Source organism: Saccopteryx leptura, chromosome 8 (genome assembly GCF_036850995.1).
Source record: "Saccopteryx leptura isolate mSacLep1 chromosome 8, mSacLep1_pri_phased_curated, whole genome shotgun sequence".
Classification (NCBI taxonomy): Eukaryota; Metazoa; Chordata; class Mammalia; order Chiroptera; family Emballonuridae; genus Saccopteryx; species Saccopteryx leptura.
In genome coordinates, this window is record NC_089510.1 from 42727924 (window position 1) to 42752675 (window position 24752).

A 24752-nucleotide genomic window follows, 5' to 3' on the forward strand; every position below is an offset into this window, starting at 1 on the left:
TAAACAAATCTATAGAGACAGAAGGTACATTAGTGGTTGATAGTTGGTAAGAGGAGGAGATAGAGAGTGACTGCTAATAGGTATGGAATTTTTTGGTGGGTAGTGATAAAAGTTTTGTGGAATTAGTGATGATAATTTCACAGCTTTATGAGTATACCAAAAACCACTGAACTGTAAATTGTAAAAGGGTGAATTTTATAGTATGTGAGTGATATCTTCATTTTCAATAGTGAGTGCCTTGTTGGCATGGAATAACTCTTAAGTGAATATTTCCTTTGCATCTACTGGGGATTGTTTTGGGAGAAGGGCTCCTTGGAGAGATACATTACCTCTCTAGTAGTACAGTGAGCCAGTTCAGTATCTTAAGTTATTGTTAATACTGTTTATTAATATTTTTGTTTCTTTTCCTTCTGGGCCTATGGTAGATGTGTGTTCCCCATGCTTCTGAAGTAAGTGTAGCATGTGACGATTTTTTTGGTCATGAAATATGAATGAAATGATGTATGTCATTTTCCAGTGAAAGCCCTTAGAATTGGAACACTATTTTCTATGTTTCTGTCCCCAGATAATGGAGCCCTTATTAGCATATGTCCCTGTGTTAGTTCAGCGTGGAGCCAAGCCTTTCACCAATCGCCAATGTACATGAAGTATGAGGGAGAAATACTTTCTTGTTCATGTAAATACTGTTCATTCAACAGTGTAATCTAGCCTTTTGTGGCTACCAGAATGCATTAAAACATCTGTGAGGTTAATGGAGTTGCCACAGATACTGAATCACTGAAACTTTTCAGATTATTATTATTATTATTATTATTATTATTATATTTGTGACAGAGATAGAAAGAGGGACAGATAAGGATAGACAAGAAGGGAGAGAGATGAGAAGCATCAATTCTTTGTTGGGCACCTTAGTTGTTCATTGAGTGCTTTATCATATGTGCCTTGATGGGGGGAGAGGGAGCTATAGCAGACCGAGTGACCCCTTGCTCAAGCCAGCAACCTTGGGCTCAAGCTGGTGAGCCTTGCTCAAACCAGATGAACCTGCGTTCAAGCCAGCAACCTTGGGATTTCAAACCTAGGTTCTCTGTGTCCCAGTCCGATGCTCTATCCACACCTGGTTAGGGTCAGATTATTTTTGATTAATTTAGTTGCTAACCATTAGGATTTTGAACTGCAAGATGCTGGTTTACTGAATTTTACTGTGTTTAATGTATACATATGAACCAAAAAAGTGTTAGAATCGCTTAGAGCAAGAAGATTGTTGTTTTTGAAAATGATTTTAAAAAGTTACAGGGAATTGGAGCCTTTACGGACAGAAACTTAGAATATTTTAATAATTTTGTCTTCTTGAGAGCATTATGCTAAGTGAGATGAGTCAGACAGAGAAAGACAAATACCATATGGTATCAGTTATATGTGGACTCTAAAAAAAGCCTAACTCATACAAACAGAGTAGAATGGTGGTTACCAGGAGTTGGAGAGGTGGGGGGGGGGGTGAACTGGGGAGATGTTGGTTAAAGGATACCATCTTGTACTTAAAAGATAAATTAGTTCTGGAGATCTGATACTCAGCATTGTGATTATAGTTAACAGTACTGTATTCTATACTTTAAAGTTGCTAAGGCACTAGATCTTAAATGGTCTCACCACAGAAAAGCAATAATTCTGGGACATGATGGAGTTTTAGCTAACACAGTGGTAGTGGTCATCTTGTAATATAATGGTAAATGTATCAAATCAATATGTTGTATACCTTAAAATTATACAATGTTATATGTCAATTATATGTATTAATATATTCATACATTTAAAAATTTTTTATATTTTTTACTTTTTAAAAATTTTATTTACTTTTTAAAGATTTGATTTTACAAAGGGGGTGGGGAGCAAGAAGTATCAACTTATAGTTGCTTCATTTTACTTGTTCATTGATTGCTTGTCATATGTGCCTTGACTGGGCAAGTCCTGGGTTTCAAACAGGTGACTTCAGCGTTTCAGGTTGACACTTGATCCACTGCGCCACCACAGGCCAGGCTCTCCATGAATTTTTTAAGTGGAGAAAGACAAAATGCTTTCCTCAGAAAAAAATATCTTTAGTGTAAAAATAGACTGAAATAATTTTGAATAGATTATAAAATTTGAAATTGCAGGAACTTAAAATTTTAATTTAGCTTTTTGAATGATTTTACTTTTTATAAATATTAGGAATTTTCAAAATTGGAAAATTGGAAAACTATATAAAGAAGAAGAGTAAAATTACTAATGCTCCCATCAAACGGAGAAGACTACTTTGAGAATTTTCTTTTCATTTTTTTCCATATATGTGTGTGAATTTTTTTCTTTGGCATAATTGGAATCAGTGTCTATATACACTTATATTTCTTTTTCTTTTTTTCTTTTTATTTTATAAATAAATTTTTATTTTAATGGGGTGACATCAATAAATCAGGGTACATATATTCAAAGAAAACATTTCTAGGTTATCTTGTCATTTAGTTCTGTTGCATACCCATCACCCAAAGAGAGATCATCCTCCGTCACCCTCTATCCAGTTTTCTTTGTACCCCTCCCCCTCCCCTTCCCCCTCTCCCTCCTTCCCTCCCCCCACCCCCCGTAACCACCACACTCCTGTCCATGTCTCTTAGTCTCGCTTTTATGTCCCACCAATGTATGAACTCCTGCAGTTCTTGTTTTTTTCTGATTCGCTTATTTCATTCTGCATAATGTTATCAAGGTTCCACCGTTCTGCTGTAAGTGATCCGATGTCATCATTTCTTCTAGCTGAATAGTATACCATGGTATATATGTGCACCATCTTCTTTATCCAGTCTTCTATTTTTTTTAACAGTGATTAAAAGCCTTTAAGCAAACTCTTGGCCAATACAGCAAGAATCCATAAAAGAGTAGTGTCCTTAACATGTTCACCAAGTCCAAATTGGCCCCATCACCATGCCAAATCCCTGAAAAATGCAACCCAACCACAGTTCAGTCTATTAGGAGCTGTCACAGGGTATTTCTTTTTTTTTTAAGTTTAACCTATTGAGATTTTTCTCAGGCTATTAAAATTCTTCAGAATCTTGAGTTTTATTGAAAGTGTTGTGTACCATCGTATTGTTTTCAAATTTATTTAGTGAGTCTTTTTTTTGTAGTTATTTAGTTTCCAAATTTTTATCATTGTAAACATTGCAATGAGCATTAAAATTTTTTTTAGATTTAATTTATTCATTTTTAGAGAGAGAGAAAGAGAAAGAGAGAGAGAGAATGGGGGGAGGAGCAGGAAGCATCAACTCCCATATATGCCTTGACCAGGTAAGCCCGGGGTTTTAAACTGGCGACCTCAGTGTTCCAGGTCAATGCTTTTATCCACTGTGCCACCATAAGCCAGGTTTTTTGGGGGTGATTTTATTTATTTATTTATTTATTTATTTATTTATTTATTTATTTATTTATTTTAGTGAGCGAGAAAGAGAGAGAGAAAGACAGGAACATCGATCTGTTACTGTATGTGCTCTGTTCAGAGTTCAAACCGGCAACCTCTGTGCTTAGGGATGATGCTCTAGCCCAGTGGTAGTCAACCTGGTCCCTACCGCCCACTAGTGGGTGTTCCAGCTTTCATGGTGGGCAGTAGCAGAGCAACCAAAGTATAAATAAAAAGATAGATTTAACTATAGTAAGTTGTTTTTATAAAGATTTATTCTGCCAAACTTAGCAAAAATCCGACATAAAGTACTTGGTAAGTAATTATTATTATATGCTTTAACTTGCTATAACTCTGCTTTATAAATTTGATAAAGTAAAGTTACTTCCCTACTTTATAAATCACCATTACTGTGGAACCAGTGGGCGTTAGAAAATTTTACTACCAACAGAGATACAAAAGTGGGCGGTAGGTATAAAAAGGTTGACTACCCCTGCTCTAGAGTCTAACCAACTGAGCTATTTGGCCAGGGCTGCAATGAGCATTTTTGAATCAAATCTCTGTCCAAATGTTTATTTCTTTAGAATTAGGTTACCATAAGTGAAATTACTTGATCAACATCTGTGCATTATTAATCTTTTGATATGTATTGCAAATTTATTTTTAAGAAAAAACGTATTAGTTTGTACTCCTAGTTGTAGTATATGAGAGTATGTACTGATCTCATTACACTTTGTTCCCATTTGTAATTTTAGTTTAGAATAAACTTGAAATGTCCCTTTTAGTGAAAAAAAGTCTTTGCAAAATTAGATTGTCCTTGATAAAATGTCATCTTTATGAACACTAATTTTAGGTCTTATTATTCAATTGTACATAAGTACTTCTCAAAGCATTGGTTGATTTATGAAATAAAATTCTTTTAAAAAAAAGTAATTGTGAAGAATGTTGTTTGCTGCCTATAAACATATATGCATCGTCTTACTGAGAGACATACCTTGGTGTATGTAGGTCAGTATCACATTTTCTCTAGTTTAGGAGGGGAATGCTTGACACATTCACAGTAGCACTAATGGTATTCTTCAGTGAAGTGTTTCCCAGGTTCTGATAGATTTTGATCTTCACATTTTTTCTCAGAGGCAATTTTTTTTGTATACATATCCTCTGAGTCCATTTTCTTGACGTATTCAACAAGGGCACATGCATACTAATTTTTTACTTTATAGATTTTTCACAACACTGTGTACATTCTGGCCAATGAGTTTGACTCATACCCTTTAACCTAGTTTGCTCTCTGTTTATCTTGCTTGGGGTTTGTAGGGCTTCTTAATAAATATTTGCTGTTTTTCATCAGAGTTGGAAATTTTTTAGCCATTATGCTTTAAGTATTACATATACCTCATTCTCTCTTCCTCCTTGGACAACATAGCCATACATGTGTGTTGGACTTCCTCACTGGATCCTCCGACTCTCATTGTTTCCACTCTGCTTTCCATTTTTCTTCTAGAAACATTTGGAGTCCTGGCACAATGCTGTCTTCTTCCAGAGAGGATTTGCATGTACTTTGTCAAGGAGTCTGAGATCACCTTATTCCATTTTTAAGGATTAAGATGACCTGAAGCTGGGCTCTATTACTTGTGTTGTTGATCTGTAATTTTATTCTATTGTTGACAGATAGCAAACTTTATATGCTTTCAATCTGTTCAAATTACTAATTGAAACTTGTGACCTAACGTATTGTATAACCTGGAGAATGTTCTGTGTGTACTTGAGTGCATATTCTGCAGTTGTTGAATGAACTGTTTTATAAGTGACAGGGCCCTGGCAAGTCGGCTCAGTGGATAGAGCGTAGGCCCAGCATGCAGATGTCCTGGGTTCAATCCCTGGTCAGGGCACACATGAGAAATGACCATCTGTTTCTCTTTCCCTCCCTCTGTCCTGTCTCTCTCTCTTCCCCTCTTGCAGCCAGTGGCTCGGTTGGTTCAAGCATTGGCCCTGGGCGATGAGGATAGATATAGCTCAGTTGGTCTGAGCGTTGGCCTCAGGTGCTGAAGATAGGTTGGTTGGTCCAAGCGTCAGCCCCAGACGGGGGTTGCCAGGTGGATCCCAGTCAGGGCACATGCGGGCGTCTGTCTCTCTATCTCCCCTCCTCTCACTTAAAAAAAAAGTGACAGGTATAGTTGATGGATACTCTTTCTTTCCCTCCTCTCAGTTTTCTTAAGGTATAATTGTTTACTTACAGAAAGCTATTTATAACCCCAACGCTGAAAACAGAAACATACCCGTTTTCTAATATTTGTGAAAACTAATAAAACTTGATCACATATTAAGTACCAAAAACACACCAAAAAACAAGTAATAATAATAGTACCAATCATGCTCTCAGATTACATAGCAATAAAGTAGAAATTAATAACTGCATTTTTGCCTTGAAGTCTGTCTCACAAAGCATAGCTAATAAATGAAAAAAGAAAAAAAAAAGAAAAGCTATTTAAAGTGCATGTTGTGATGATTTGATGTACACGTACATTGTGAAAGAATACCTCCCATCTAGTTAATTAACATATCCATTACCTCACATATTAATGTTGTTTGGAAGAATGGTAAGTTCTCTCTTAACCTAAGTCAGTTTCAGTTAAACAGTACAGTGTTATGAACGATAGTCACCAGGTCCTACATGAGGTCCTCAGGACTTACTCATCTTATAGATAAATGTTTGTACTCTTTTATCAATCTCCTTATTATCCACTCCCCCAGGCCCTTGGCAACCACTTTCTACTCTGTTTCTGAGTTTCACTTTTTATTTAGATTCCACAGTGAAGTGATACTACCCAGTATTTGTCTTTATTTCACTTAGCAAATGTCCTTAAGGTAGTTGTTGCAAATGGCTGGATACTGCTGTTAAAGTCTTCAATATCCTTGCTGATTTTCTGTCTAGTCATTCTATCAATTTTTTTTTTTTTTTTTTTACAGAGACAGAGAGAGAGTCAGAGAGAGGGATAGATAGGGACAGACAGACAGGAAGGAGAGAGATGAGAAGCATCAATTATTAGTTTTTCATTGCGAGACACCTTAGTTGTTCATTAAGTGCTTTTTCACATGTGCCTTGACCAGGGGGCTACAGCAGACTGAGTAACCCCTTGCTTGAGCCAGCAACCTTGGTTCCAAGCTGCTGAGCTTTGCTCAAACCAGATGAGCCCGCGCTCAAGCTGGCGACCTCGGGGTCTCCAACTTAGTTCCTCTGCATCCCATTCCGATGCTCTATCCACTGCGCCACTGCCTGGTCAGGCTCTATCAATTCTTGAGAATAGGTTAGTGATGTCTCTAAATTATATTGAATGGGTTTTCAGTTGTGTCATGGCGATTTTTGCTTTGTGTATTTTGGGGCTTTGTGTATACATTTAAAATTGTATCTTTCTCATTTATTGATCTTTTAATTATTATGAATATATCTTAGTGTCCTATTATATTTTTTTGTCTTAAAGTCTATTTCAGCTAATAGTAATACAGCGGCCACTCAAGTTCTCTGTGGTTATTGTTTGTATGGTATATCTTTCCATTCTTTCACTTTCAGCCTCTTTGTGTTTTTAGATCTAGGGTGTGTCTATTGTAAACAACTCTGTGTTTAGTTCATTTATATTTAATGTAGTGATAATATGGTTGCATTTGTGAGTAGCCATTTTGCTATTTGTTTTCTCTGTTTTATATCCTTTTTGTTCCTCTTTCCCCCTTCTTTCTTTTCTTTTCTTTTTTTAGCAAGAGAGAGAGAAGAGAGAGAGAGAGAGACAGGACAGATACAGACAGGAAGGGAGATGAGCATCAACTCATAGTTGCATCACCTTAGTTGTTCATTGATTGCATCTAATATGTGCCTTGACTGGGGGCTTCAGCCAAGCCAGTGACCCCTTGCTCAAGCCAGTGACGTTGGGCTCAAGCCAGAGATGTATATGCCTTGACTGGAGGCTCCAGCCAAGCCAGTGACCCCTTGCTCAAGCCAGTGACCCTGGGATCCTGTCTATGATCCTATGCTCAAGCTGGTGACCTTGGTGTTTCAAACCTGAGTTCTCAGTATCCCAGGCTGATGCTCTATCTATTGAACCACCACCTGGTGAGGCTGTCCTTTTATTTTCTTAAAGAATTTTTAAAAAATTTACTTGTTGAAATGCTGTACTTGTGAAGTCATTGTTGTCATACTTTCCTTTGTTTCTTTAAGCATGTTTCCTTTTAGTTCTTTGAACATATAATTGCTTTGATGATTTTGTCTGCAAAATCTAGTATCTGGGGATCCTGAAAGAGTCTATTGCCAGTTTTTTTTCTTTCCTTTTTATGAGTCTCATTTTCTGCTTTTTGTGTATGTTTTATAATTTTTTGATAATTGTACAATTTAGATAATATATACAATATATTGTACCAGATATGGATTCTGATAGCATCTTTTCTGTCCCTAAAGCTTGTCATTGCTGATTTTTGTTTAATAATTTTCCTAAGTGTAACTGTGAAATCAGTTTGTCCTGTGTCATGTGGGAACAAGTATTTCTGCTCTGTTTATTATTGTTGTTGTTATTTTTAAGGATGGCTTCTTAGTGGTCACCTCCCCCCTCCCCGTTTTTTTATGATTCTATTTGTTGATTTTACAAAGACAGTAGAGGGAAGGACAGAGAGTGAGAAGTATCAACTCATAGTTGCTTCACTTTAGCTGTTCATTGGTTGATTGCTTGTCATACATGCCTTGACCAGGCAAGTTCAGGGTTTCGAACCGGTGACCTCGATGTTCTATATACTGCGCCCCCACAGGCCAGGCAGTCACCTTTTATAGTAACCAGTAATTGGCCAAAGATTGTGCTCAAATTCATAGAGCAAGTAAGACTTTTCCCGTCTGCTCACAAATCTGTGTGTAGATTGGGAAAGCATTCAAAGTTCTGGCCCTTTTCAAGTTTATATCAGTTTTTATGTTCCCCTGAGACTTATACACAATAAGTATGTCTGGATAGTTTGGAATCTCTCTAGTCTCTGCTACATATGCATACAGCCTCTGTTCAGCAAGGGATACGCTGACTATTTATCAAGTCCATCTATGGCTGTCTCCCCTCCAAGATCTCTTCGTTATGTCCCCGCTAATCTGTTAGTCTGCTTGTCTCTTCCCCACATTGCAACTGCAATTTCACACTCACTTGGATAGATTCAGAATTTCCCATTTCATTTCTGGGCATAGATTTTTCTGCTCTTCGCTCTGAATCAGCTCAGTCTGCTCTCTCAGCAAAGCTGCTAGTTGTCATGGCCTGTTTCACCCGTGTAGAATTACCATACTGACTCAACTGATAGGGGAGGAAGATTAATGGGAGCTGGTCGAGGGAACAGTGCCACAGACTTCTGCTGTTTCCAAGTTCAATAGAATTTCATGAACAAATATTTCTCAGTATATTTTATGCTTTTGGTCAACTTTCCATAATTTGAGGTGATTGTTTTTGATAGGTTTTTTTTCCCAGCTATAAATTTGCTTCTGCAGAGAGGATTTGCCAAACTCCTCACTCCACCATGTTGGTAGCTTCCTTTGCTTCCTTTTGGGGTTTTATGAAATGTTTCTTTATGTGGTGTTTCATACAAAGATGTACAAAATATTGCATAAAAGCATATTTTATCTTTTAAGATGCTACATCTTAGTTCATTTACTGAAGATTATAAGTAAACAAATATTTAATATTTTTATTGTTGCAGATTTCAAGTTCTACTTATAAAGACAGGAATGAGGAATACAAAAGACAGTTCATACATCTACCTGATACAGAGAAGCTGTTAGCAGGTAAAAAAGATAGGAATTTGCAAAAATAAAAAAGCATTTTACTCTTTATTATCAAAATAAAACTGATGAGTGACAATACTGTAGAAAATTTCTGCCTTTGTGCTAGACAGAAAATATTCTTCAGTATAAGTAGTATGTTATTATTCATAATTGTACAATGTAAAACTAAATTATAATTTGGGATTTCTGACTTATAAAAATATTAAAGACTGGCTAAGAAAATAGAACTAAAAAGAAATGACTTGTCACGATTTCTACTAGTACTTGTTTCAAATAGTTTTCTAATGAAAATTTAAATTTGATGTTCAATATATATTGTTTTTTCTCAGATAAAAGATACTCCTTAACAGATTATAGAGCAATCTTATAAAGTTTTTTTAAGGCTGTACCATTACTGATGTAATCTTTCAGATAAGTTTTTTAAAAATTATATTTAATTTAAAAAAAGATTTTATTTATTGATTTTAGAGAGAGGAGAGAAAGAGAGAGAAACTAGAGGGGAGAGCAAGAAGTAGTTGCTTCTCATATGTGCCTTGACCATGCAAGCCTGGGGATTCAAACAGGCAACCTCAGCATTCCAGGTCGATGCTTTATCCACTGCGCCACCACAGGTCAGACTCAGATAGCTTTTTTTTTTTTTCTGAAGCTGGAAACGGGGAGAGACAGTCAGACAGACTCCCGCATGCACCCGACTGGGATCCACCAGGGGCGAAGCTCTGCCCACCAGGGGGCGATGCTCTGCCCCTCCGGGGTGTCGCTCTGTTGCGACCAGAGCCACTCTAGCACCTGGGGCAGAGGCCAAGGAGCCATCCCCAGCGCCCGGGCCATCTTGGCTCCAATGGAGCCTCGGCTGCGGGAGGGGAAGAGAGAGACAGAGAGGAAGGAGAGGGGGAGGGGTGGAGAAGCAGATGGGCGCCTCTCCTGTGTGCCCTGGCCGGGAATTGAACCCAGGACCTCTGCACGCCAGGCCAGCACTCTACCACTGAGCCAACCGGCCAGGGTTCAGATAACTTTTTTGAAAAGAGATTTTTAAGAAGAGAAATTTAGTCATTTTTATTACAAAAGTACTTTATTTTTAATATAAGCATAATATAGATACTTTACAGTCAAAATATAGAACTATGTTTCAGTTTTAGTATGTATTTTCCTTATTTTATCCATAGAAAGTTCTCAGATTTCTAATACTATTGGGCTGTATTCAATACAACGTAAATGAATTTCTAGATAGCTAAATATTTTAAATCCCAGTATTTAAAAAAATCATAATAATGAATTAAAGCAACTTTAAGACCATCTAAAAGTAATACATTCTCATGAATGTCTTCCAATGACGATCACTCCAATATTCTTCCTGGGTGATAACCACTTTTAGTAATTTCTTATGTTTATTTCCAGATACTTCTGTATGTATTTACAGGGGAATATATATATATATCCCTAAGAGAATTTAAATGTAAGCACACTGTGCTTACTGTTTGAATCTTGTTTAGAGCTTTTTCTATTAGCACTGCTTATGGATTCACTTCATTCTTTTAATGTTGCTTTTTTTTTTTGTATTTTTCTGAAGCTGGAAACAGGGAGAGACAGTCAGACACTCTCCCGCATGCGCCCGACAGGGATCCACCCTGCACGCCCACCAGGGGGCGACGCTCTGCCCCTCTGGGGCATCGTTCTGCTGCGACCAGAGCCACTCTAGCGCCTGGGGCAGAGGCCAAGGAGTCATCCCCAGCGCCAGGCCATCTTTGCTCCAAAGGAGCTTCGCTGAGGGAGGGGAAGAGAGAGACAAAGAGGAAGGAGAGGGGGAGGGGTGGAGAAGCAAATGGGCGCTTCTCCTGTATGCCCTGGCCGGGAATCGAACCCAGGACTTCTGCACGACAGGCCGACGCTCTACCACTGAGCCAACCAGCCAGGGCCTTTTAATGTTGTTTAATATTAAAATTAAAATTCATTCAGTTGAATGAATTTTGTACCATAATTAATTTAACAAACCCCCATTGATGGAAATTTTGATTGCTTCCGGTCTTTTTTTTTTTTTAGTGAGAGAGAGATTGAGAGAGACACAGAGAGAGAGAGAGAGAGAGATAGGGATAGAAGACAGGAAGGGAGAGAGATGAGAAGCATCAGCTCCTCATAGTGAGGCATCATAGTTGTTCATTGATTACTTTCACATATCTGCCTTGACCAGGGCGCTCCAACTGAGCCAGTGACCCCTTGCTCTAGCCAGTGACCAGGGGCTTCAAGCCAGTGACCATGGGGTCATGTCTGTGATGCTCAAGCTGGCAACCCCGTTCGTGCTCAAGTTGGTGAGCCCATGCTCAAGCCGGATGAGCCTGTGCTCAAGCCAGCAACCTCGGGATTTCAAACCTGGGTCCTCAGCACCCCAGGCTACCACTCTATCCACTGCACCACTTCCTGTTTTTTGTTATTACCATAATGTTACATTGAATCTTCTTGTACATTTGTTTTATGATACCTGTGCACACATTGTAGGATAACTACTACCATGAAGTAGAATTGTGGCAAACAGATAATGAGCATTTAAAAAATTTACTGTTGCCAACTTATCCTCTAAAATGGTTACACCAATTTTTATCATCAACAGTGTTTGTAAGTACCTGTTTTGCCACACACCTCAGGAACTTTGCTTTAGCAAAATGTAGTAGATAGAAATGGTAATAATCATTGTTTAAATATGTATTTCTTTAATCATTAGGAGGTTGAAGATTTTTTATATGTTATAAGCCATTTGTATTTCTTTTTCTGTGAATCTTTCTCTTCATAAACTTTGCTCATTTTTAGAGTGGTTATTTGTCTTTTTCTTAATTTGAAGTAGCTTGTTAGATGTTAAAAAATTAGGTATTTTTCATGTATGTTGCAAATGTTTCTTGACAGTTTGTCACGTGCAATCAAATATTTTTTTGTGGAAAGCTTTATAAGTGTATCATACTCATTATTGCTTTATTGAAAGAAATTAACCTAATGACACAATGATGTATAAAACATTAAAGCCATACAGAAAAGTATAGAGAAAATATTAAATCATTGGGGAATACTACCACATATGGATAATTTTGGCATTTTGTGGATAGATTTCTAGATTTTTTTAGTGTGTATATTTGCTTTTTATGTAGAAAATCTCAGATAAGGTCACTAAATTTCAGGTAATTTGGATTTAACGAGTGAATTTAGTAAGGTCACAGGATTGAAAGTTAATTGAAGGTAAAAGAAAAAATTATATTAATATATATTGGCAGTAAACAATTGGAATTTAAATTTACAAATACCATTTACGTCAGAACCTCCCAATAATGAAGTGCTTGGGTATAAATCTAACACACGTGCTGGCTCTCTATGCTGATAACTGTAAAACATCGATAGTAGAAGACTGAAGATCCAATAAATGTTTACGGATCAGAAGACTCAATATTGTTTTGATCTCAATTCCCTCAATTGAAAATCCCAGCAAGTTTTTTCATAGATATTAACAAGCTGATTCTAAAATTGGTATGGAAAAGCAAAATAAAAATGAGAATAGCCAAAACAATTCTGAAAAAGAAGGACAAAGCTGGAGGATACACATTACTTGATTTCAAGACTTATTATGAAGCTGGTATAATCAAGACAGTATGAGAGGCCCTGGCCGGTTGGCTCAGTGGTAGAGCGTCTGCCTGGTGTGCAAGGGGTCCCGGGTTCGATTCCCGGCCAGGGCACACAGGAGAAGCGCCCATTTGCTTCTCCACCCCTCCCCCTCTCCTTCCTCTCTGTCTCTCTCTTCCCCTCCCGCAGCGAGGCTCCATTGAAGCAAAGATGGCCTGGGCACTGGGGATGGCTCCTTGGCCTCTGCCCCAGGCGCTAGAGTGGCTCTGGTCGCAACAGACCGACCCCCGGAGGGGCAGAGCGTTGCCCCTGGTGGGCGTGCCGGGTGGATCCCAGTCGGGCGCATGCGGGAGTCTGTCTGACTGTCTCTCCCCGTTTCTAGCTTCGGAAAAATACAAAAAAAAAAAAAAAAAAAGAAAAGAAAAAAGACAGTATGAGATATGCCAAAGGATAGATACTTAGATTAATGGAACAACAACAACAAAAAAGCCCATGTAAAAATTCATACAAATATTGTGCACATTCAATGGAGAAAAGTTAGTCTTTCAATGAATAGTTCGAGAGGATTATTTTGCTTTTAAAAAGATTCACACACATCTCAAAGGAGCTGAGAAAGGATATACAAGTTTTCTTAAAAAAAAAAAGCTATAATAAAAGAGAATGGGGTCCTTATTCAGGTTTTGCAGCAGGGAAAATTAATTTTTTTCTTTTCCAATTTGTATTTACCCTTATAATTGTCTCCTATTAAAAGAAAACAAAATAACAAAATAATGAAAAACGTAAAGTAAAAAAATAAGAAAGGTTATCTTTTGTAATTTAAATACTAAATCTGAAAACAATCTTAAAAATGTTGTTCTAAGGGCTTTGTTCAGCAGTGTTTATATTGTATTATTGAGCTCCCCAAAAATGCTGCTAGAAAGAATACTTTTGGATCTATATTTCTTGAATGATTATTTAAATAATAACATTCTCTTTTTTTTTTTTATAATAAATTTATTAATGGTAATGGGATGACATTAATAAATCAGGGTACATATATTCAAAGAAAACATGTCTAGGTTATTTTGTCATTAAATTATGTTGCAAACCCCTCGCCCAAAGTCAGACTGTCCTCCGCCTCCCTCTATCTAGTTCTCTGTGCCCCTCCCCCTCCCCCTAACTCTCTCCCTCCCTCCCTCCCATGTCCTCCCTCCCCCCACCCTTGGTAACCACCACACTCTTGTCCATGTCTCTTAGTCTCATTTTTATGTTCCACCAATGTATGGAATCATGTAGTTCTTGTTTTTTTCTGATTTACTTATTTCACTCCTTATAATGTTATCAAGATCCCACCATTTTGCTGTAAATAATAATAACATTCTCTTAATTCACTGTCATCTCTGTTATGGATAGATATGCCTAAATTTTTTGATAAAACTAAATAGTACATCTTATTTATATTTAAATACGGGCATACTACTTACTATGCCAGTTTACTTTAGAAATATGTAGTTCACTCCACCTGTATTCCCGTAACATTTTGTACATATTTCCAATATATCCATTGTTATATTTTAGTTATTAAAATAATCTTTGCGTTGGAGCCATTCAACGGTTCCAAAATTGATCATGTGATAAAGTTGATATAACACCTGTATCAAACTGACATATATTGCTTATTGAATTTGCTTAATTTTATTCTAACTTTCTAATAAGCAAATTTAAAGTTATAAAATTTATAAAATCTTTTTTTGATAAACAGTACTTTCTTATTCCATTTTATATGAATCAGATTATTAACATGACTCAAATCAGGTAGAATATTGCTTTCTGAAATGCTAATTACATGCTTGTTTATCAGTAGGAAAATTGGCAGTAAAAAAAGTAAAATCTCTTAGCTTTTAAAAATTTTTGTTCATTACTTGCATAGGCTATATTGCTATTTTATCAAGGAATAAGTTCCTTAAAATAAAATACACCTGTTTTTAGGAAACCATTTTTTTAACCCACTGAAAAAAGACTGTCAATCTATATTAGTCTTCAGTTAAAATAATCCAGTTGGTTACCGTAGCTTTGAACATTTTTTAAATTTTTTTTATTTTTTTTGCATTTTTCTGAAGCTGGAAACGGGAGAGACAGTCAGACAGACTCCCGCATGCGCCCGACCAGGATCCACCCGGCACGCCCACTAGGGGCGATGCTCTGCCCACCAGGGGGTGATGCTCTGCCCCTCCGGGGGCGTCGCTCTGCCCGACCAGAGCCACTCTAGCGCCTGGGGCAGAGGCCAAGGAGCCATCCCCAGCGCCCGGGCCATCTTTGCTCCAATGGAGCCTTGGCTGCGGGAGGGGAAGAGAGAGACAGAGAGGAAGGGGGGGGGGGTGGAGAAGCAAATGGGCGCTTCTCCTGTGTGCCCTGCCCAGGAATCGAACCTGGGTCCCCTGCACACCAGGCCGACGCTGTACCGCTGAGCCAACCGGCCAGGGTCGCTTTGAACATATTTAATATAAATGCAGTGGTCCTCATAGTGTGGTCCACAGACCAGCAATGTTGGCATTACCAGGGAGCTTGTTTAACATGCGAACATGCAAACTCTTCACCCCACCCCAGACATTTAATCAGAAACTCTGGGGAAAGGATTGAGCAATCTAATAAGTCTGCCAGATATTACTGATGTGAAATTTGAGAAGCATTAAATTTTTAAAAAATGTTTCAGTAGTTTAGATAAAGATTTCAGGACACCTCAAGGTGACCTTTAGCCTAGTCCCTGTTTTAGAGATGCCTACTCATAAATGAGTAACTTAATCTGTTTAATTATTGACAAGGATTTTTTGTTTGGTAGCTTCTCAGTTTTGTTTTGCTGAAGGAAGCATTTTGTAAGAGTGCATTACTTTGCTCAGTTTGCAGTAGTTGCTTCTAATTTTAACATAACTAAATTTAAATATTTTGAGTTTTGTAATAACTTTTTTCTAAAATTGCTAATCGCTGTATATAGTTTTAAAATTTATCAGCTTAACTTAGTCTCCTCAAAGCAGTCCTTTATATCTTGTATTTTTGATAATTTAGCAATACTGTTTTCATGCCAAAGAGTCAGATCTTAATCTTAGAAGCATGGCATTAACTTGTTGATAGTGGCATTTATCAGCACGCTCTTGATTTGGCTGGATTTTAGTGCTGAGGTGAAGAGAATCAACTTGAAAACAAACAAACAAAAAAATTGACATGCACACATACACAACTTTTGGAGTTATCCTTGTTCACTCTTTCACTTCTGTCCCACATCTAATGAATCAACCATTTCCCATCTACCTCTGAGTCTCTTTGAATCTACCTGCTTCTTTCTTTTAATACTGTCAGCTCCTGGTCTGAGCCACCATCACTTTCCCCCTGGATTTCCAACTGATTGATCTGAGTCCATACTCACGGTGTGAATAAGGTGGTCTCTTAATAAGATACAAGTGATGAGTCCTGGTCAGATGGCTCAGTGGGTTAGAGCATTGTTCCAAAGTGCAGAGGTTGCCGGTCTGATCTCCGGCCAGGGCACATACAAGAACAGATTGATGTGTTCTCTCTCTCTTGACCTTTCTCTCTCACTAAAATCAATAAATAAAAATTAAAAAATATATATATATACAAGTGATTATGGACCTTCCACTTAAAACCCATCAGTAGCTTCTCATCAAGTCCACAGCTTACCATGGCCTGAGACACCTTACATCAGTGGTCCCCAACCCCCGGGCCGCGGACCACTACCAGTCCGTGGGCCATTTGGTACCAGTCCGCAGAGAAAGAATAAATAACTTACATTATTTCCGTTTTATTTATATTTAAGTGTGCATGATGTTTTATTTATTTATTGTATTTTTTTGTATTTTTCCGAAGTTGGAAATGAGGAGGCAGTCAGACAGACTCCCGCATGCGCCTGACCAGGATCCACCCGGCATGCCCAGCAGGGGGCAATGCTCTGCCTATCTGGGGCGTTGCTCTGTTGCAACAGAGCCATTCTAGCTCCTGAGGCAGAGGCCACAGAGCCATCCTCAGTGCCTGGGCCAACTTTGCTCCAATAGAGCCTTGGCTGCAGGAGGGGAAGAGAGAGAGAGGAAGGAGAGGGGCAGGGGTGGAGAAGCAGATGGGCACTTCTCCTGTGTGCCCTGGCTGGGAATTGAACCCGGGACTCCTGCACACCAGGTCGACACTCTACCACTGAGCCAGCCGGCCAGGGCCTGATGTTTATTTTTATTTTATTTTATTTTTTAATTTTTTTTAATTTTTATTTTTTGTATTTTTTCTGAAGCTGGAAACAGGGAGAGACAGCCAGACAGACTCCCGCATGCACCCGACCAGGATCCACCCGCAACGCCCACCAGGGGCGACGCTCTGCCCACCAGGGGGCGATGCTCTGCCCCTCCGGGGCGTTGCTGTGCCGAGACCAGAGCCACTCTAGCGCCTGGGGCAGAGGCCAAGGCCATCCCCAGCGCCCAGGCCATCTTTGCTCCAATGGAGCCTCAGCTGCGGGAGGGGAAGAGAGAGACAGAGAGGAAGGGGGGGGGGGTATTGGAGAAGCAAATGGGCGCTTCTCCTATGTGCCCTGGCCGGGAATCGAATCAGGGTCCCCCGCACGCCAGGCTGATGCTCTACCGCTGAGCCAACCGGCCAGGGCCTTTATTTTTTAAAAATGACTAGATTCCCTCTGTTACCTCTGTCTAAGACTCACTCTTGACGCTTGTCTCGGTCCCGTGATACATTTATCCGTCCCACCCTAAAGACCAGTCCATGAAAATATTTTCTGACATTAAACTGGTCCGTGGCCCAGAAAAGGTTGGGGACCACTGCTTTATGTGATCTAGCTTCTCCAGCTTCTCTGGGCCAGAGATCTCTCTTTGTACAGCTGCTTAAATGTGCTGTGTTTCTACCATGGGGCCTTTGCATGTTATGTTCCCTCATGGTCTAGCGCTGAACCTTTATTGATCTTTAGAACTCAGTTTAAAGGTTACTTTTTCTAAAAAACTTCCTGATATACTTTCTCCCTGTCCTGTCCTCCATACCAATGTATGCCTTGTTATATTCTCTCATAGCTTTCTCTACACTTTGGTCATTATACTTATAGATTTATTGTTTATTGTATGCCTTCTCCTTTAGACTGTGTTCCTTGAGGGCAAGGTCCTTTTCTGGTGTATGGTGCACTAAGAATATGAATGAGTGAATTGAATGAATGAATGAATGAGTAAATGAATGAACTAATGAACAAAGAGTGATGACTTCCAATGTATTAAAGTAGTATAAGATTTATTAAGTTGCCATGTTTTTGTGGCTAAACTACTTATTTTTGTGTGTGTAGATTATGCTTGTGCTCTTCAAAGGGACATTTTGCTTCAGGGACGACTATACCTTTCAGAGAACTGGCTATGTTTCCATAGCAACATCTTCAGATGGGAAACTTCAGTAAGACATTTTGATTTGATTTGTTGATACAAATAATTGCATAGATAGAAATGTGTACTATCCTCTTAAAAGCAATGTACTTTGGATTCTAAAGTAAATTTATATATATTTGTATGTCTATACTTGTATATATTCTAGAAGTGTATAATATATTTCCTTAACATGTTGAGTTTCTTTTGTAATATATGTAATATAGTCAGAGAAAGCTTTCAGATTGAAAAAGCTTGACTATATCTCCTTTTCACTGCCAAAATTGTCTTATGTAATAGACTGTCTCAATTTGTGTGTGTGTTTGTGTGTGTTTTAAAGTAGAACATGAACACCCACGTGTCTTTTCTACTTCATCCTAATGTTAGAGAGAGGAGCTGATGTGGGGAATTACTGAAGGGAGGAATGTCTGACTGCTTACCCTGTTTCTCTTCAGAGAAAGCAAGCATGTAATTAGTATTATTAACTCTTTTAGGTTTTTCTAGTCTAGATTAGATTGAAGTACTACTTGGTATTTTGTGTTATATGTATTATGAAAAAAAATCTATTTTGCAATTTTTCATTCTCTTGTGTATTTAGATTTCTATTGCTTTAAAGAATATAACCTTTATAACCAAGGAGAAAACTGCTCGACTCATCCCAAATGCTATCCAGATCACGACAGAGGGTGAAAAGGTGAAAAACTTTTCTACCTTTGCTTTATTGCATAATGTGGAGAAAATCTGCCTCGTACTGATTATCCGTGTTGAGAGTATTAACAATTCTTCTTTGGTTTTAGGAATCTCTAATTAAGATACATTGAATTTCATATTAGATTTATGTATACTTAAATACTTATTGATGATTAACTTTGTTTTTACTCTTTAATTGAGGTATATTGGGGTGACACTGTCTAACAGAATTATACAGATTTCAGGTGCCCACTTCTACAACACACCTCTCTATGATGATTAACTTTAGAAAAAGGCTATGATGATTAACTTTAAATGATTGCTAACAGTTTTTGTACATAATAGTTTAAGGAGAAGTTTCTCCCATATTTATCATTTCTTTGTTATAAGAAGTAGAGCCGGACCGGTGGTGGCACAGTGGACAGAGCGTCGACCTGGGATGCTGAGGTCACCAGTTCGAGTGTGGGCTCACTGAGCTTGAGTGCAGGCTTACCAGCTTGACCACAGGGTCGCCAGTTTGAGCGTAGGATCATAGACACGATCCCATGGTTGCTGGCTTGAGCCAAAGTCGCTGGCTTGAGCAAGGGGTCACTGGCTCAGCTGGAGCCCTCCGGTCAAGGCACATAAAGAAAGCAATCAATGAATAACTAAGAGTGACGCAACTATGAGTTGATTCTTCTCATCTCTCTTCCTTCCTGTTTGTCTGTCTGTCTCTGTCTCTGTCTCTCCGGCTAAAAATTAAATAAATAAAAGAAGTAGATAGGGTGAGCATTAGCAAAACATCCTTATTATTTTTAATATGTAACGTTAATAATTCCAAAATTGTATTTTATGCACAGTAACAACTAATAAAAACAAATGAGTCTGTTGAATAGAGATTTGGGTAGCATACAAGAAAACACATAATCATTATATTGTTTTAGGATAGTGATTTTTTTTTTAACTGCCATTTTTAAATTTAATTATTTATTCTATTTTATTTTTTAGCTTGAGAGAGTGAGACAGACAGACAGGAAGGGAGAGAGATGAGAAGCACGAACTCAACTGTCTTGTGATCAATCATTTCTCTAAAAAGTCCTGGTTTATTTTAAGGGCGAGTGATATTTAGAAGCCAGTATGTTCATTGTGATTAGGATGTCACTGTTCCTGAGAACTCTAAGTGGACAGAACAGGGTATATATAATGTATATATAATTATGCACCCATATACATAATATACACAATATACCCAATGTTTGGGTTCTACATCAATGTTTATCTATCTACTTATCTATCTATCTGCCTATCTACCATAAACTACAAATTCACACCAATACCTCTAATTTTTACCCAACACCACAGGATTCACTTTTGTTTTTTTCCCTTTTATATTTGTAACTCCCTTCCCTGACCATGAGAAACTAGGCTCGCACTATCCTTAATATATTTACTTATTCGATATTATCTGGCCTGTACATAACCAGTCTTCACCTCCTTCGCCAGTGCTCTGCCACGTGGATGCCCTTTCACCTGTCTCGGTTTCTGACACTTGAAGTCAGGCTGCAGCTCACCCCATCACAACATAGGTCTCCCACCGTAAAAGCTCTCCTCACCCCGCTTGCGCTGACACCCGTGCCAAGCATCGCCCCTGTGTTCATTTTGCCCTGTGCCAGGTCACCCCTCCACAGGGATGCCTTCCATTTCCTGCTTGTGCTCTGACATTCTGTGCCGGTCTGTCACTTTGTTTGGTTACCCTTCTCACCCTACTCAGGCTCTGGCTCCCCAGCCCGAAACCGCCCTCCGGGACCCCATCCACCATGCTGCCCTCAGCACTCTGGCTCCGGCATGTCTGCTGGCCGCACCAGGCATGGCCACACTCTTCATCATGCTTGGGCTTTGACACTCATGCCAGGCTACTCATTTACGTGGTCACCCTCCAGGGGCTGTGACTTACGCCTCTCACCCTGTTCTTGCTCTGACACCGTGTTCCAGGTCACTTCTGTGTGTGGAGGCCCCGGTACTCACTCGGGCTCTGACTCTCTGCTCAGGGCAACCTTCACATTCTTTTCTGGTCCACCACCCTGCTTTGGGCTACTGAATCTTCTCCCCCTATCCTCACCTCTAGCATGGATGCCTACTTCACTCTGTCCTATCCATGGCTGAACTGTTCAGGAAGGGCAGAAGAGCTAAAATAAAGTTACTCTTTAAAAAAATTTTTTTTTTTAATTTTTTTTTTTTTTTTGTCTTTTTCTGAAGCTGGAAACGGGGAGAGACAGTCAGACAGACTCCCGCATGTGCCCAACCGGGATCCACCCGGCACGCCCACCAGGGGCAACGCTCTGCCCACCAGGGGGCGATGCTCTGCCCCTCCGGGGCGTCGCTCTGTCGCAACCAGAGCCACTCCAGCGCCTGGGGCAGAGGCCAAGGAGCCATCCCCAGCGCCCGGGCCATCTTTGCTCCAATGGAGCCTTGGCTGCGGGAGGGGAAGAGAGAGACAGAGAGGAAGGAAGGGAGGGGGGTGGAGAAGCAAATGGGCGCTTCTCCTATGTGCCCTGGCCGGGAATCGAACCTGGGTCCCCCGCACGCCAGGCCGACGCTCTACCGCTGAGCCAACCGGCCAGGGCCCTAAAATTTTTTTTTTAAATTTACTGATTTCAGTGTGAGAGTAAGGGGGAGGGGAGAGAGAGAGAGAGAGAGAGAGAGAGAGAGAGAGAGAGAGAGGAACATTGAGCTGTTCCTTCATGTGCCCTGACCGGGGATCGAACTGGCAACCTCTGCGCTTTGGGATGATGCTCTATCTGGCCAGGGCATTAAAAAAAATTATTTTACTTCTTAAAATATTTTATTTATTTATTTTTCAGAGAGAGAAAGAGAAAGAGAGAGAGAAAGAGAGAGAGAGAGAGAGAGAGAGGGGAGCATTAACTCATAGTTGCTTCACTTTAGTTGTTCATTGCTTGGTTCTCATATGTGCCTTGACCAGGCAAGCCCAGGATTTCAAACCAGCAACCTCAGCATTCCAGGTCACCATTTTAAAAGTTACTCTTAATTGTACAATTAATACATCATCTTCTCTGCCACTCCTCAACCACATAGATGTCCTGTATTGCTTAAAAAATCATCAGACGATTCTTAAACATCTTCTTTTCATGCCTATAATTCGCAATCCTATTGCTTTGTTTTTAGAGAACACTGTTATCAGTTTGATATGTATGTTTTCAGACCTTTTAGACCTTCTTTTGTTTATACATACATCTATGTGTATGTATAACGGCATAGTTTTGCTTTGTTTAAAGTAAATACTATTGCCTGACCTGTGGTGGCGCAGTGGGATAAAGCGTCAACCTGGAACACTGAGGTTGCCGGTTCGAAACCTTGGGCTTGCCTGGTCAAGGCACATATGGGAGTTGATGCTTCCTGCTCCTCCCCCTTCTCTCTCTCTCTCTAAAAATCAATAAATAAAATATTTTAAAAAAGTAAACACTATTTTATACATGCTGTTCTTCAGTTCTTCTTTCTTAAAAATGAACTTAACATTATCTCTTGGAGTCACAGGTTAGCACATAGAGATAGACCTATCTTTGTTTATTAAAATGCTGTATGGTGTTTCAGAAATTGGATTTACCATGATTTACTTGACCAGTAGTTCGTTTCCAGTGTTTTGTTGTTACCAATGATGCTGCGGTGACTAGCCTGACCGCGCCTTCTTAATTAGCTCCTGGGTGACTGCTCCTCATCTAGGTATTTTAATTTTAATAATTCGAACAATCAGCATTTGCATAACGTGCTTGCTCTAGACACCGTTTTAAGTCTTTACATATATTTTCTCATTTAAATCTCACAATAATCCTACTATAATTATTCTCACTTTGCAGATAAGGAAACTAAAGAAAAGAAAAGTGTACCAAAGTCATAGAATGAAATGACAGAGCCAGGATGTGAATGCGGGCAGTTTAATTGCAGAGACCCTAAATGCCTCACCATTTTGAGTCAATGATCTCTTTTTCCACCCTCCTGGGAAAACATCTACACTTCTATTTGCCCTTTCCATGCACTCTGCGGTAAAAGGAAGGTTAATTGTGGTACTTTTAGTTGTTTTAGGTTCTAGCATATGTTCTGTACCCCCGCAGCTTGTAGGGTCATTATCCAAAACTCCTCTCAAATTAAAGCTATTACTGAACCAAGATTTATTAATAAAATTTTGAAGTTGGATATATAGCAAGTAATAAAGTGGGAATTTACATAGATTATCTAGAAAGATGAGACTGGTAAGGAGTTCAGAATGTGGTGGTGGTATACAAGAGTGGATAATGTTGATAGCAAGGTATTTAGTTTAAGAACTGGGAATTATTCAGCATAGCACTGTGGTGAAAGGAGAAGGAATAGGAGATTTTTTTCTTATCTGTATATCTGAACACAGGGTTGTAAGGTTATTACAATCCAAAAAGCAAAAAGTTTAGTCTAAGAAAAGGAAATAGGGAACAGTAATTAGTGACCATTAGGTCACATGTTATGTATGTAATCTTGTTTGGAAGAGCTCCTGGCTATATTAAAAGTTATGCTTTATGGCCTGACCAGGTGGTGATGCAGTGGGTAGAACATTAGACTGGGATGTGGAAGATCCAGGTTCGAAACCCCAAGGTTGCAGGCTTGAGCGTGGGCTCATCCGGCTTGAGAGTGGGCTCACCAGCTTGAATGCGGGGTCGCTGGCTTGAGCGTGGGATCATAGACATTACCCCATGGTTGCTGGCTTGAGCAAGGGGTCACTCAGTCTGCTAAGCTCCCTGGTCAGGGCACATATGAGAAAGCAGTTAATGAACAGCAAAGGTGCTGCAATGAAGAATTGATGCTTCTCATCTCTCTCCCTTCCTGTTTGTTCCTGTCTGTCCCTCTCTCTGTCTCTGACACACACACACACACACACACAGTTTTGCTTTATGGAGACTTTTATATAGCAAAGTTTCAATTATTACTAATTGGAAAATTGCACTTTAATATCTCTGTATGAAAAATGTAAACACCCAAAATATTATTAGTTTGACATTTTCTTTAATAAATGAAACATAGAACTGAGCTTTCTCATTTCTAAAAATAAGCATTTATTCTTAAAATGTCTTTTACTAGTGGATTGGAAAAGATGATACACTAAGAAACTGTATTTAGTGCGGCCAAAATCCACTGAAATGCATAAGAAGAAATGGGGTTAAAGGCAAACATGAATTTATAGATTGAAAGATGCTATTTTTCTTCTACAACGTTCAAAGCAAAGTTTATTGTTATTATGGCTGTTTTATATCTATAATTAACAGAAATTATATATTTTTAGATTTTTGAGAAGAGTGTAAAAGATGATATAATTTTAAATAAAGATCCTTAAAATAATCTATCTCTGAAACCCATTGTATTCTTTCTTATTCTTTGTTTATACTAGTCTTAAATGGCTACCAAATAATATCTATTTGCAAAGTTTAGAATAAAAATTTAATTTTTTCATAAATTTATATTGATTTTTATATTTAAACTATAGTGAACATAAATAGCTACCTATTTCAAGCTCCTTTCCCTAGTAAATATTGATACAATGTATCTGCTGTAAGATACAGTTTGAAAGACACCTTGTTCATGTACCAATCATCTGTTTTTCATCTATTGTAGCAAAAATTTAAACAAAAATGGTATGTAAAATAAGTCAGTGGTGACCTACTAGTTTGCTTTGCCCATACAAGTGCCAGCAAACCTTCATGACAATACTTTCCCCTATTTTAAAATGACTCTGAAATTATACTATTTTTCTTTTTAGTTTTTCTTTACGTCTTTTGGTGCCAGGGACAGAAGTTACATCAGTATCTTTAGATTGTGGCAGAATGCACTATTAGATAAGGTAAGT

At 38.8% G+C, this 24752-nt stretch overlaps 1 protein-coding gene and 1 non-coding gene across 2 annotated transcripts in view; one reads left to right on the plus strand and one right to left on the minus strand.

Annotated features, from left to right (window-relative positions):
• The window catches only part of GRAMD1C (GRAM domain containing 1C), a 107909-nt gene that overhangs the window by 14706 nt on the left and 68451 nt on the right, over positions 1–24752 (plus strand). Inside the window, exons 3-6 of the mRNA XM_066347398.1 lie at positions 9131–9215; positions 18127–18230; positions 18798–18893; positions 24666–24746. Of these exons, the coding sequence (XP_066203495.1) occupies positions 9131–9215; positions 18127–18230; positions 18798–18893; positions 24666–24746 (366 nt within the window). The remainder of the gene's footprint in view (positions 1–9130; positions 9216–18126; positions 18231–18797; positions 18894–24665; positions 24747–24752) is intronic.
• On the minus strand, positions 11053–11128 carry TRNAD-GUC (transfer RNA aspartic acid (anticodon GUC)). Its single transcript has one exon. It is a non-coding gene; the product is annotated as a tRNA-Asp (tRNA).